The 15,788-nt window shown below is 33.4% G+C and overlaps 1 protein-coding gene across 1 annotated transcript in view; it reads right to left on the minus strand.

Annotated features, from left to right (window-relative positions):
• The window catches only part of LOC128162185 (von Willebrand factor D and EGF domain-containing protein-like), a 59,551-nt gene that overhangs the window by 21,413 nt on the left and 22,350 nt on the right, over positions 1–15,788 (minus strand). The window contains exons 5-8 of the mRNA XM_052825371.1: positions 14,978–15,228; positions 5,846–5,932; positions 4,996–5,376; positions 4,463–4,612 (exon numbers count right to left, since the gene is read on the minus strand). Coding sequence (XP_052681331.1) covers positions 4,463–4,612; positions 4,996–5,376; positions 5,846–5,932; positions 14,978–15,228 — 869 coding nt within the window. The remainder of the gene's footprint in view (positions 1–4,462; positions 4,613–4,995; positions 5,377–5,845; positions 5,933–14,977; positions 15,229–15,788) is intronic.

Here is a 15,788-nt window from a genome sequence, read left to right on the forward strand (position 1 = left end):
CCATACTCTTCTCGTTACAATGGACGTCACGTCCTTGTACACGAATATTCCTCACGATGAAGGTATTGAGGCCTGCAGGGAGGTATGGGACAGTAGAGCGATTCAGCAGCCGTCAACCGAATCTCTACTCAAGCTCCTTGAACATGTTCTCAAGCTGAACAATTTCATGTTCAATGGCGAACATTACATACAAATAAGTGGTACAGCTATGGGCACCAAAATGGCTCCCTCTTACGCCAATATATTTATGGGAAGATTGGAACGCAGCCTGCTTCTCAGAGCTCCTTTCAGACCTTTGAGCTGGTTGCTGTTCATTGATGATATTGAGATGAATTGGGTCGAAAACCGAGACTGCCTAAATGACTTCATCACCTTTGCCAACTCCTTCCACAATTCGATTAAATTCACAGTGGACATATCTAGTTCCAAAAATGTATTTTTGGATACTACATCCACCTTGGAAGATGGTGAAATAAAATTCAGTCTCCATACCAAACCCACTGATTCTCACCTCTACCTCTAGCCTTCGAGTTGCCATCCTCCCCATACTTTTAGAGGAATCCCTAAAGGATTAACATCCCGAATCAGACGAATCTGTTCTTCTAATGAAATCTTTGAAGAACAGAGCAGAATATTGAAATCCCATCTGTGTAATCGAGGCTATAAAGCCCACACAGTTCAATCTGCAATTGATGAGATGATTACAAAAGACAGGAAAACCCTTTTACAATACAAAGAGAAAACAGACAAAAGCAGGGTTCCACTTGTCACTACATATCACCCCGCCCTTAAGAACCTCAACAGCATCCTTAGAAATAATCTGCCCATTCTTTACACTAACGAAAGAATGGCTGATCTTTTCAAGGATCCACCAATGGCTGCGTTTAAACGCCCGAGGAACTTAAAGGATATGGTAGTGAGGGCAAGATTAGACAACCCGTTGCCAAATGGCGGTTTTAAAACATGTTCCGATGTCAGGTGCCTTTTGTGCAAACACAGCACCAACGCGGACAGTTTTAAAAGCCCCACCACGGGTCGCACGTACAAGATATTTGGCAACACTTCTTGCCGCACAGACAACTGCATCTATCTCATCAGTTGCAAAGTCTGCTCTAAGCAATACGTCGGTGAAACAGGTGACCTCCGCAGAAGGATCAACAACCATCGCTCTACCATAAAGACCAAAAAAGTCAAGGAGCCCGTCGGAGAACATTTTAATACAAGTGGCCACAAATGGGAAGACATGACAGTATTGGTTATTGACCATAATCCTAATTGGACAGACGCGGAGAGGAAAAGCAAGGAAAAGTTCTGGATGCACAGACTCAAATCATTCAGACCTGATGGCATGAACAAACAAATGGACTTCACTAAAATGAACGTCTCATAGCCATATATCACCTGAAACCCACATAGTAATTTTATCTAATCTGTCAACTGCGCCTCTTTCATTTATTAGTTTCTTTACTACCTTTTATTTGTAAATCATTTTTTTCTTAATTTTATTTATTTATTTATTTTCATTTAATTTTATCTCTTTTTCATCAAAAATTCGAGTCTATATCATAAGTGCCGTACGAGTTAACAACGGGGGTTCAAATTTTCATTTATTAACTCGGACGTCAATTTTAATTAACTAATTAACTTAATCAGGCGTGAAGTTGGCAGTTGATTGATTACTTTATAGCGATCGGCGACAGTATCAACACCTTTAAGAATGTGATCTAATGATGTGTATAATGTAGCTGTTCTTTTTCATAGTTTCTTAAGTAGTTTAGTAGTAGCTTTAGATTTTGCTTTCTTTGTTTTTTACTTATGTAATTTATTTTTTGGTCCTGAAGAAGGGACGGGTTGTCCCGAAAATTTGACAATTTCTATTGTTCGTGTCGTTAGCCATTTTTAGTGCTTTATATATTCAGTTTACTGGCTTAGTATCTATATATTAGATCCGACACCTTAAAGATGCCTAGTGTTGTTGATTCTATTCAGTGCTTTATATATATATATATATATATATATATATATATATATATATATATATATATATATATATATATATATATATATATATATATATATATATATATATTACATATTTGCGACGAGGATAAACTCCTGTAACTAAAATTTCTTGCCAAAGCGATTGAGCCAATATTGACTGAGAGGAAATCTGGAGACGTGCACGACCTTGAGTGGACATGCGATTGATAGAAGTAGTCTACGCAGTACACCATGTCATAGTAAAAGCACCTTCTCAATGTAATGCGTCTCGCACAATAGCACCAGCACAGAAATAAACTATTCTCAGATTGATAAAGTAGCCCTGGGAATCATATAGAGGATCAAGAAATCCATTAGTACTTCTTTGGTAGGGAATTAAAGTTGATCACCGACCATCAGCTTTTGATACACATCCTTAATCCTTAGTCCTTTAAGACTTCTACTTCTAAGCACTCGAACGCAGATTTCATGTCACACTTACCACTTAAAAACACATAGACTGATGTTACCATAGATTTGGTGGACAATTTTTTTTTTGGACAGATTGAAACTCCACCACTTTCCAGCAAAGACATCCAAAATGAAACTCGTAAAGACATAATTCTAAGACGAGTCATGTTGTGCATTAACAGTGATTGGACTTCTACAGACAAAGATGGAGAATTAGCACAATGCTACTCACGACGAATTGAACTACATCATAGTTGTATCATTTGGGGAGAACAGATGTTATACCTATCAAACTCCGCAACTTGCAATGGTGATTTCACAGATACAGGAAGGGCATCCAAGAGTGGTCAAAATAAAAAAAAAAAAAGACTTGCTAGGATTTTTTGTATGTGGCAAGGAATTGACCAGGATATTCAAACTATTGCCAAAAAAATGTAATGAATGGCGACAAAACCAGAACATGACGTACACTATTTAATGCTTGGGAATGGCCAACAAAGCCATGGGAGCAAATACACATACATTTAGGACCCTTCTGAGAATATATATTCCTTATATTAGAAGATTCGAATTCAAAGTGGCCAGATGTAGGGAAAATTAACATAACCACATAAACGCGTAGTATTGATTGAGAACCATATTTTCCAGAAACGGATTTCCAGTCACAATTCTAAGTGACAACGGGCCGCAATTTACCTTAAGAGAATGTGAAGACTTCGTGAATGCTAATGGCATAAAACACATAAAAACATCACATTACCACCCTTGCAGAAATGGACTTCTGGAGTGCCACAAAGTGCAACAAGAACAATGCATTTTATTAAAATAAAACTTGAAAATTTCTTGTTGGCGTCTAGAAATATTGCTCATTCAAAAACGAATGAGAAATCAGCTTACGCTGGGAACAAAGTTACCATAAAAAATGAATCTTTTAGGACCAAAAACAGGGTTACATTTTAAACGGAAGCAACTAAAGATGTGTACACAGAGAACTACACAGAACAGAGAATTTGAACCAGAACAGAAGGTACATGTTATGACGTGTGATTATTGTGGAAAAGATATATGGATTCCGGAAATGATAGTCCAAAGAACTGGACCCCGTTTCCTATCGCATGCAAGTGGACTTGTCAACACAGTGGCAGATAAGATTGTAACGTCACAGATTCCAATCATGTTACCAGATGTTGAGATACCTGTGCCGAGTGTAAGTTAAGTTTCAGTGGAAAATTAATTAGAGAAGTTAAGCACCTCGAACCGAAGAACTTTACCGTCTGTTATAAGAGGAGATCAACACCGATGGTTAAACCTACAGTACCAATCATACCCAATCTAACACCAGAGTAGACTTCAACTAAACCCCGGGTTTACTTTTTGGGTTTACTTGGAGTTTACTCTGGGTTTACGTTTTGAAAATTTGGGTTTTATTCGGAGTTTACTTTGGGTTTACTCGGGGTTTACTTTGGGTTTACGTGGATTTTGCTTTAAAGGTTAACTGTACGCACTAAAATGTGAAGCAGACCTGTCTTTTATCTAACCATACTGTAATCTCTGTGCCTTGTATATTCTGAATACACAGAAAGCGTCTGCTTTCAGGGCTATACTTCTGATTGGGTTTACTCTCAGTGTCCACTCTGGGTTTACATTGGTTTACTCTAGGTTCACTCTGGGTCCACTCTAGTAAACCCGCGGTAAACCCAAAAAGTAAACCCAGGGGTTAGTTTTTCGGTTTACTTTCTGTTAGGTTGTGTCGGTACTGTGCTATTTCAAAAAAAGAACTGGACCCGTTTCCTTTCGCGTGCAAGTGGACCCTTTCAACACAGTGGAGGAGGCATACAGATTGTTTGACGAGTTATGCAAGATCCAGTTATTCATGTGCAATAAATATAAAGATATTCCGGAGGAGCGGTAAAAGAGGCTATTGGTCAAACGTGACCAATAATCTAAGTTACTGTGTATGCTATGATAGTTTTGCTGTACGCTCAAATCATAAGATATTCTCTGTACTCACAGATATGAGTCTCTGTCTGTCTCTGTACATTACAAATTCCCCTGCCAAATAAGCACTCCATGGTGTTCCATCAAAGGTCTGCATTCTGGGATCAGTATTTGCATAGCAAAGCATGTTTGCTAATTTTTTGTCCTCGTCGTGAAGAAATATCTGGTTGTAAGATAAAAGTAGAAAACACTAAGAATGATTATTTTGATAATCATAATAATTAAAACAAAGTCCTTTTTACTTCTATGAAATTATGTAGAAAATATTGTCAAATGAATATTCAAACTTCACATTTAAATGACCGGAAAAGTTGACAGGAAAAATATGCAAATAGTATGTCAGAGAATTTATTTGGCTTTATGTGAGGCACTGTAGGTCTACTTATCATAAGAAATCAAATCATATCTTGGGAATTTCTAATAAAGACATGTCAGTCATTAGTCATAGGCATTCACAGAAGTTGCATATTTAACAAGTTTACTTTGTACTTGTTAAAATATATTGTATTACATGTACATGAAAAACGTGAGAGCAAATGCACATACCCTTATATCAGGCATGGTTAAATTGTTCCATACACCTGATAAATCTTCTGCAGTCTTTGTTGTCCTAGTACCTAACCTAATAAACACGTCTCGATCCCTCACATTGATGAGCCCGTCCGTTTTCCCCGTAACCTTGAGAACCTTTTCCTCCCACCAGGTAGAGCTCTCAATTAGAATACCACATCCGTTTTCGTCGAAAGATACTTCACCCTGATTACTAAAATTTTGACATGAGCTTGCAGAAGATTGATACGTGGGGGTAAGAATATAAATGCTAGCCTTACAAAGTTCTCGGAAGTCTTCACCAAAGCATCCCACTGGGACCGTAACTGTCAAATTAAGTGTTTCTCCTTCTTTGACACCATATGAAAATGAGGAGGGCTGAAAGCACAATAAGTCATGTACAGTTGTATATGATCAACAATTAAGTTTATGTTCTATTTTCCAATTGTTAGTCTAACAATTATGTAAAAAAGAAAAACAGTGTATGAAAAATTCAGACTGAATTTGACAGAAACCTATTGTCCTACAGTAACCTTATATTCATATGGTTTATATGTTTTATTTCATCTAGTTTTTATATTAAAAAATATATCAAATATACCAAACCGTTTTATTTGATTCAAAAATGTTGCTTTTAAAGATGGATATGTTGTTGTTAATTAATTTCCCGAGACACAAAACTAACTCTAACGAAACTCTTTTAACTATTCATGAAATGTTATCAGAAAAAAATATCCACTCTCGGTTAAAATACAGTGTGGTTTAAATTCTGGCAAAAGTAAGGCTTTGGATTTCTGCATGCGTGTATAAATCGAATCCTCAGTGTGTAACTAGTGAGTATACTTACAAACAACCCGGCTAGGAAATCATCACTATAATTGTGATGACCAGGAGTACTAATTTCAGAATATCGACCTCGTACTGAACATTTTACCTGAAAAAAGTTTAAATCTTAACGTAATAATGAGAAAAACTAGTAGACTATTTACAGTTCTCGAACAATCAAAGGTCTTTCCATCTCATTATTTTTTCATGTTTATTTAGAATATTTTTGTTTCAATTTAATTAATAGAATATTTTCTCTGCGTCACTTCATTAAAAAAAGTGTCAAAAGATTATGAATTCAATGTATCTTTGGTTTGATCTTGACCTTTGACCTTTATGTCATTGTGACGGGCCAACGTAGACGCTTTCATCCCAGGTAGGCGGATATATCAATGGTTATTGGTCAAAAGTTGTGAATGGGTTTAATGAATGCGCGAAACTTTCAGGGGCAATACCTGCTAGAAGGGAATTAAATTTCGGACCCTTTCGGTATGAATAAAAGGAAGGAGCTTTCAAGTATCTACCTCTAAGGTTTATGAGGCGTAGCGATTACAAGCATTTTATACAACAGGAGCAATAACTATATAATTGTTTAAAGGTAGGGGCTGAAGGGTTTTATTTTGAAATGTCTTAAGAAGCTCTACTACATCCATGAAAAAAAATGCAATATCTTTATAAACCAGAAAAAATATGAAAACTCATCAATACCCAGATTTTCAAATGACCTTGACTTATGACTTTAAAATCATATTAATTGGCCAAGGTAGACGTTTCAATTTCAAGTGGTCCAATGTCTCTACGAGGTTTGGTAAAAAAGTTGTAAGTGTTTTATTGAATGTTAAAACTTTCAGGGGAATATCTGCTAGAAAGGGTCTCGGACCCTTTCGGTATGAATAAATCAATAGAGCCTCTAATGAAACTTAACATATTAGTAAAGGTTTCATGTCTCTACCTCTAATGGCTTAAGAGGAGTAGCGATAACAAGCTTTTCATAAACTTGGGCGATAACTTTGTATCTTCTGGGAGTCATTTAAAGGATTATGTGGTACAATGTACCATAACTTTTAATTGTCAATTACATAAGAGAATTTTTTTCAATATCTCTAAAAATAAAAAAGCTTTCCCTGGAAAAAAAGAAAAGAAGAAGAAACATAAGAAATACAAAAGGTCTTTCACCTGAAAGGTGGAAAGACCTAAATATATGTATACATTAGGGGTGTGAACAAGTATTCGAGTACTCGACTTTCGCTCGGTCACACCTATCATCGAGTAAAATTTTCTTAGTCGATAAGTGGTAATAAAGTGAATGGAATTTTAAGATATTATTCATTTTTAGCTCACCTGAACCGAAGGTTCAAGTGAGCTTTTCTGATCACCCGTTGTCTGTCGTCAGTCCATCCGTCTATCCGTCCGTCTGTAAACTTTTCACATTTTCGACTTCCTCTCAAAAACCACTGGACCAAATTTAACCAAATTTGGTACAAAGCATTCTTATGGTAAGGGGATCATCAATTGTGAAAATAAAGGGCACAACCCTTTTTTAAAGGGGATAATCGCGAAACAGTGAGTATAGGGTGCATGTCTTTAAAAATCTTCTTCTTAAGAACCACTGCATCAGAAAACCAATTTTTACATAAAAGGTTGTATATATAGTGAAGATTCTAAATTGTAAAAATCGTGAACCACTGCACAAGAAATGCCAATATTAACCCAAAAGGTTGTATGTATAGTGAAGATTCTAAATTGTAAAATCGTGACACCCCCCCCCCCCCCCGGACCAAAACCGGGGCCCCAGGCGGGGTTCAAAGTTAAACATAGAAACACATAGGAACAATGTTTACATGACTTTTGTTCCATTTATTCAACTAAATTGTGCACCAAAAAAACCAACTGTGTCTCCCTGATTATTGACAACTCATTGAATAAGTATATAAGGTTGTTTAATCAAGAAATGACGGATGAATACGATAAGGTGTAAAAATTCACTAAATATTATTTTAGTTTATCGCTTACATTTTATTTGGATACCGTGCCCGATAAAAATAAAAATTTATATGTAAATTTATTTGTTATCGGGCAGGGTCTCCAAAATAAATGTAAGCGATAAATTTATCTTGTGATATTGTTGCAATATTTCAGCTAGTTTGGTTGAGCATTATAGATACGGCAGATCAACGCACGTGGTGTGGATTTATTTGTAAACAACCATCCCATAAATAATTGAATTGAATAAATAAAAGTATGTTTTATAATTAGGGAAACACTATTAATGCCCTCGTATACAAATGATGAACCCGTAAAATTTGCTCAAAGAGTGTTTAAAGCAGAAGATAATTTATTTTTTAACTTTGAAATTTTCGTTACCATGATGAGTTATTATTCATTGTATTACAAATGCATCACTACGTATTTTATAAGGAAATATACTGAGTATACAATCAAATGGTGATGTAAAAATTGCATATAAAAATATAGTTGCATATTGTGGTATTTATGGACTTATTGTACGTACGACCTAACTCAGACAGCGCGTGCAGGGATCTCTCTCTCGCGGGCTCCCTGGTCTAGTACGGATGTGTCCCGGTGCATGGCGAGGGCTATTGTGAACTCTTGTTGATGAACCCATATTTTATGTGTATTTGTATGTTATCTTCTTGGCAATACATACTATAATATGTACGAATTTAGTTACACAAAATATTTATATTCTGATAGTATTTGATATACGACTATTGGTACAGAAATTAAAATTAATGATACCTATATTAAAGAAAATGTCAGCTCGAGGCCTTCGTGGGTGTTCCGGCCTTTGATATGTTTAGTGAAGATTCTAAATTGTAGAAATCGTGACCCTCGGACCAAAACTGGAGCCCAAGTAGGTTCAAAGTTTAACATAGAACTACATATAAAAAATGTTTAAACATTTTCTTCTCACGAACTACTGCATCAAAAATGCCAATATTTACACAAAAGGTTGTATATATAGTGAAGATTCTAAATTGTAAAAAATCGTGACCCCCGGAAAAAAGTGGGGCCCCAGGAGGGGTTTAAATTTTAAATATATAGGAAAATGTTTTAAAATCTTCTCAAGAACTATAATGCAACTGTTTGGGATATTACTATGCATACATGTACATCCTTAAATAATGTAGATTCTAATTTGTTAAAATTGTGACTCCCGGACAAATAATGGGGCACCAAGAGGGGTTCAAAATTTAAACATTTTAAAAAATATAAAGGGAACGTTTAAAATTTTTCTTCCCAAGAACTACAATGTTATAGTTTGTGGAATTATTATGCATGCATCCCTGGCTAATGTAGATTCTTAATTGGTAAAATAGTGACCTCCGGACCAATACTGGGGCCCCAAGAGGGGGTCAAAGTTTATTAAAGAAATATAATGGTAACATGTTAAAAAATCTTCACGAGAACTCCAATGCTTCAATTTGTGAGATTACTATCATGCATACACCCTTGGATAATGTAGGTCGATAGTTTTAAAATAATGAACCCTCGACTAATACTGGGGACCCAAGATGGGTTAAAAGTTAAATGTAGAAGTATATATGGAAAATGTTTAAAAATCTTCTTCTCGGGAACTACAATTCTTCAATTTGTCAGATAACTACGTAAGCATCCTTAAATAGCGTAGATTCGAAATTATAAAAATTATAAAAATACTGGGGCCCCAAGAGGTGTTCAAAGTTTAGCATAGAAATATAGAGGGAAAATGATTAAAAATCTTTTTCTAGGGAACTATAATGCTTCTGCTTGTGAGTTTACTATGCAAGCATCCTTTAATAATGTAGATAAATGTACATAAATAAAGCTTTGACACTGGACTAATACTGGGGCTCCAAGAGGGGTTCAAAGTTTAACATAGAAAGGTGTATTGAAAATGTTTTAAAAAAGTTTTCTCAAGAACTATAATGCTACAGTTTGTGAGATTACTATGCAAGGATCCTCAAATTGTGTAAACTCTAATGTAGTGGAACCAAGAGTTATCTTTCTTGATGTTGTTCTGTACAGTCTGAGAGTTATTCCTCTTGATGTGGAACTCTTCTACGTTCAGTTTTTCAAGCTGTGTACGTGCGGTCCCGCCGCAGTGCTACACATTTTCATTTCTATGTTACTATTTATGTTGTTAAAGCCAACCATAAACCTCGAAACAATATACTACTGGGGCCCCAGAAGGGGGGTTCAATGTTTAAAATAGAAAAAGCATATGCTACGAAATAGAATGTTACAAGGAACTGCTGTTCAGGTGAGCGATGTGACCTAGGGGCCTCTTGTTACTTAATGCGGTAGTTTTTTTGGCTACGATTGTAAAAAAAAAATCCAAAACAAAACATTTTTTTTCTCGACATGTTTGATTCGAAAGTTAAAACTCTTTTCCATCACTGTGCCTGGTGTACTTTCTAATCAGTTATTTTTTGGTTTAGATGTTGCATAATCAAAAATTTATCATCAATGATTTTGTCAAGGCGTTTGTTTTTATAATCATTAATCTTTGATTATTAATTAGACACTGACAATTAATAAATTAACATTGCCTAACTTGCCTATTAGGGTGATATGGAGCTCACTTTTGTGTAAGCATCACAAGAAAAACAAAGGAAAAGCCAGGACAATTTCTGACGGATATTTGAATAAAATACTTTTCAATTTATATTAAATCTAATACATTTAGTGCATACATGTATTATTATAAGCTTTCAATGTTTTTATTTTAAGTTAGGGTGTATATGACAGTAACATTATTTGATTTGAAAAGGACACCCATTTTCAAATAAATCATTGAGTACTCGACTATCGCTCGACTAAAGCCTCCGATTTATCGACTAAGCCAACCGAGTAAAATTGACATCCTTAGTATACATGTAACATATTTTAATTAAAATCGTGTTAGTATTATCAATTAACGTTGATTTCATTTTGCTTTATTTTTATTTTTTTTTGATTTTTTTTTGTAGGCTTCGTTTCGTTTTGTTTTGTTTCGATTTTATTTCATTTCGATCAGTTTCGTTTCGAAATGGTAGACTTCGTTTCAATTCGGCAGATATTCGTTTCATTTTGTTTTGTTTCTATTTCGTTTTGCACTCTACAGGTACCTAAACTATTAACCGTCGTTAACTGAACAGGACGTTTTGAAATGGAATTATTTGCACAGAATGTGGTATGAAATTATGTTAATCTGACGTATTTTTCATGCGTCTAAATTAAAAATTTTCATCTAGTATCCTATGCACTGAAGCTATATATAATCTACCCGAAATTTCTTTCGTAAAGCTATAGCTTCATGTATATGTTACGTATGTATGTTTCATCACAAGTATACACTATCAAAAACTACCGAAATTCTGCCAGTAACGAGTAACCTTGTGATTTTTCTTATCTGATATGTTGTCGTTTTGTCCGTGCATAATTTAGATCGCACTGTTACAACTACTAATAAAATCATTTTTCAATCGTCGTTGGTTATGAATTATAACATTTACTTTGTAAATCACTTTAATATTTGCAACACATTTGGAAAGAAAGAAGTGGTATATCATTATTGATATATCATCTTTTTTTCAAAACACTTTATCTAACGAACAATTTTAAATACAAAATAAGGTTTTACAAACTTGTATATTTATACGGTAATAAAAGTCGAGACTATGAAGTCTACTTATGTTAGGATTTTCACTATAATAATAATCATTTTTCGCAGATTAACATATATAATTTTTTCTTGACCTTTCTCTTTCTTTTCACATATCATGTTCTATGAATATTGTAAATTATTTATACAAGAATGAACACCTTGTCAATTGCCAAAACTTTTATTAAAACCCCTGTATATGAAATCATTATTTATTGAGGAATATTGTTATAAATATCCCTATTGAGATAAATTATTTCAATTGTGGCTAGGGACGTACTTCCTTACGACCACTATTGAAATATATTATTTCAATTGTGGTTGGGGATGTACTTCATTTCGACCACTATTGAAATATATAATTTCAGTTTGGTTGGGGATGTACTTCATTTCGACGACTATTGAAATATACTATTTCAATAGTATTTAATGATGAATTTTGTTACGGCCACTATTGAAAAAAAATTACTTCAGTAGTGGTTGGTTATGAAGTTTATTTCAAGAACTAATTTGCAATCACTATTAAAACACAAACACCATTAAAATATTTTATATAGTATTTCAGTTTAATAAGCTTTCATGGAAATTGTTGTTTTAATGGCGGTTCTAGATGTATTTCATCATATGAATCACTGTGCAGCTGCAGTTGAAATCAAACAATAACTTTTTAAATAATAATTTGGAATAAATTTCATTATACATATCATATTTGTGATAAAATATTTTAATATAGGTCGTGGATGTATTTCATTATAAGTTTTAATCTACAAATTATTGTTCAATATTATTTATAGAAAAATATTATTATGAATATCACTAATGAGATAAATTATTTCAATAGTGGTTGAGAATGTATTCTTAATAAGAATACTTTGTACCCACTTTTTAATTACAACCACTATTGATTAAAATTAGTTCCATAGTGGTTAAGGATGCGTTTACTTACAACCACTATTGAAATAAAGTATTTCAATAGTGATTTGGATGCATTTCAGTTTTATGTCTATTATTCCGTCTGTGTGTAACAATTTCTTTTCCGGTAGGGGGATTTCTTATTACCAGAAGTATGTCTGATTAGATGAATAAATTCCTTTTTAATTATGATATTCTTATATTTACCTTTATATGATCATGTTTCGAATACCACCTGTCATCTGGAACCGAAAGTGTTATACGCAGCTGACGGAATAATAGGCATACAAGTTTAGCTTTTTTTAAAAACTTAACGTCTTGAAAACAAACCCTTAACAACAATATATTATCAAAAACAGTTTAATGTCACCTTCCTCTGTATAGCACGGCGAGTGTATTTATCCTAACATTTTTGTGTCATGTGTCGTTTAAGCCTGCGTGTCTAAAATTAAGAACTGCGTACCCGAGCTTGTAAGTTGAGATTAACTATTGGGTGAAGGAGATCTTAGATATGGTCGTAGACTCCTATTATTTTGATAAAATCAAAGTAATTCCACTGCATTTATCTATCTAAGGTGCAAATAACTTTACCAATATTAGGCATACCGCATCAATTTTTTTTAAAAAGTTTTGTATAAATACAATGCTAAAAGAAAAACAAATAATTTCAATAGATATTACAGAATGTTACTTTCGACTAGTTGAAACTATATACCAAAGGCTGAATTTCATCCATAGCAATTTGTATTGCTTCATCGTTTTCCCACTTTTTAAGATTTAAAATCTATGAAATTTGTTAAGTCGTACGTGAAAAAGATCACCAGATAATTATCTCACTTGCGCGGAACAGTATCTTAACCAATGAAATAAATGTAAATTTTCACATCATGTATTTTCAACCAATCACAAAGGAAAGGAAGTGCACAACCCGGAGACTGTAAATTATTTCAACTCTTTATACCGTCTTCCAAGGAAGACGGTAAAAAATGACATGCATCTTACTGAAATTTTTTATTTCAATAGTGATTATAATGAAACGCATACCCACCACTATTGAAATAATTCATTCTAATACTAGTAGTGATTGTATTTCAATAGTGGTTGCTACATTTAAGTGATTCTAATTTATAAAATACATCCTAAACCTTTATTGAAGTAATTTATCTCAATAGTATATAATAATACTTATTTATAAAAAATATTTAACAATTATTTACGAATTGAAAATTATAATGAAATACATCCATAATTTATCATAAATGTGAAATGTTTTATGAAATACACACATAACCACCATTTAAATAATATAATTTAATTAAGATAATTATAATGAAAAACATTATTAAATATCTTAATGGTGTTTGTATTTCAATAGTGGTGGCAAATTATTTCTCATAATAAACTTCAAAACAAACCACTATTGTAGTAATTAAATTCAATAATGTTCGTAATAAAATGCATCACCAACCACTATTGAAAGAATGTAGTACATCCCCAATAACAATGAAGTACATCCCCAACCACTATTGAAAAAAATTATCAGAATAGTGATATTAATAATAGCATTAAATGATTTTTTTAATATAAAGGGGGTTTGAATAGAAGTTCATGGAATTAACAAGATGTTCACTTTTGTACAAATGATTCACAATTTCCATAGAACATGATATATCTATTGAAAGAGAAGGTAAAGAAAAAAACATGCAAACAATTCTATATGTTGATCTTCGATGATTAGTTATTTCTGCACAACAGTGAAAATCCTAACATAAGTACATTAATTTTATAGTCTCGATTATTACTACTGTGAAATATGCAAGTCTTCAATACCTTAATTGTGTATTTGAAATTGTTCGTTAGATTTCTTGTATTTCAAAATAGTTTGCAAAAATGATATACAACTTCCTTCTTTCCAAATTGTTACAAAAGTGATTACAAAGTAATATTTATAAAGAAATCCATTCCCATCTACGATTTAAAAAATGAATTTAATTGTAGTTGCACTTCAATTTTTTCTGTAAAGTACTTCTTATAATAATATATCCCCAACTACTATTGAAATAATTACTTCAATACTAGTTGTATTTCATTAGTGGTTGCAAAGTGATTCTTCTAATAAAATACATTCCCAAACACTATTGAAACAATTACTTCAATAGTAGTTGTGTTTTAATAGTGGTTGCAAAGTGATTCTCCTAATGAGATACACCCCCAACCACTATTGAAATAATTTATTTCAATAGTGTTTTTATTTCAATAGTGGTTGCAGCATTGCACCAGCAGCCGATCAGCAGTAAGCTGGATCCAACCATAAGAATGTTGGTGATTAAGGAGCGCGGATTGTGTATGCTTGACGTATCTGACAGACTTGACAGACTTGAACGCGACGCTATCGGAAAAAGCACACCAACCCGTTTTGACATTTTTGAATTAACAGACATCCGGGACAAGAAGTAAGACAAGTGTAAAGATTGCAATGTGCCTTCGTATTCAGTCATTTTCCATTTAAACATGTAGCACAATAGTTTTAAATTGACAGATTTTCAATATTATGTAATTGCACTACCAAAAATTGTAAATATAAAAGTGTCTTACCACCATGTTCAAATTATACATGTCCACCCAGTCTTTGGGGTACAGCCAGCTTTGGTTGCTCATAGAAAGCTGAGACTCTACTACTTTGACAAGGTCTGTATTGATATACCAGTAGGTATCGTACCAGAATGGACCACCATCGGGTTCATCAAACAGACACTTAAACACAGGTTCCACTGGTTTAATACCTGGTGTGTCCGAATATTCCAAAGATACGTTTACGGAAGGAATTGTGCTTATCGGAGGCATATCTGAATAAATATAAAAAACAATTAGCAACGCATTTTTTATTTACGAAATAAACGACAGTTAAGAAAAAACGTACGATATAGTAGGACAGTATTGTATTAGCGCATGGTCTGAATCTTAAATTTTTATATTCCTTTAAGATCAATTCTATGTAAGAATTAAAATACGGTGGAGACGCATATTCATGGATTATCTTCATACTTTACAATTTGAAAGACTTTGAGCCTTACACCATTTATTTGTTGCTATGTAGTACAGTTACCATGGTAACAGAGAGTAGAGATGTAAAAATGGCATTTTAATGCTTATTTGAGAGTATATAATGAGTATTGTGCAACAGGTTGGGGTATCCAGAATAGAATAAATTTAAAAAGAACAAATGTCTATTTTCAAGGGAAAAAAAGGTTTATATAGAAACGCATATCTTAAGTGTTTCCACGATAAGTGTACAGAAACTTCAAAATATGATTTCTTCATATTATTATTAATAACAAAAGGTAAATTCTGATTTGACAAATAATTCTGAATGATGAAATTACTTTTGTATGACCCCACAAACAGA

The sequence above is a fragment of the Crassostrea angulata genome, chromosome 9, assembly GCF_025612915.1.
Source record: "Crassostrea angulata isolate pt1a10 chromosome 9, ASM2561291v2, whole genome shotgun sequence".
NCBI lineage: Eukaryota > Metazoa > Mollusca > Bivalvia > Ostreida > Ostreidae > Magallana > Magallana angulata.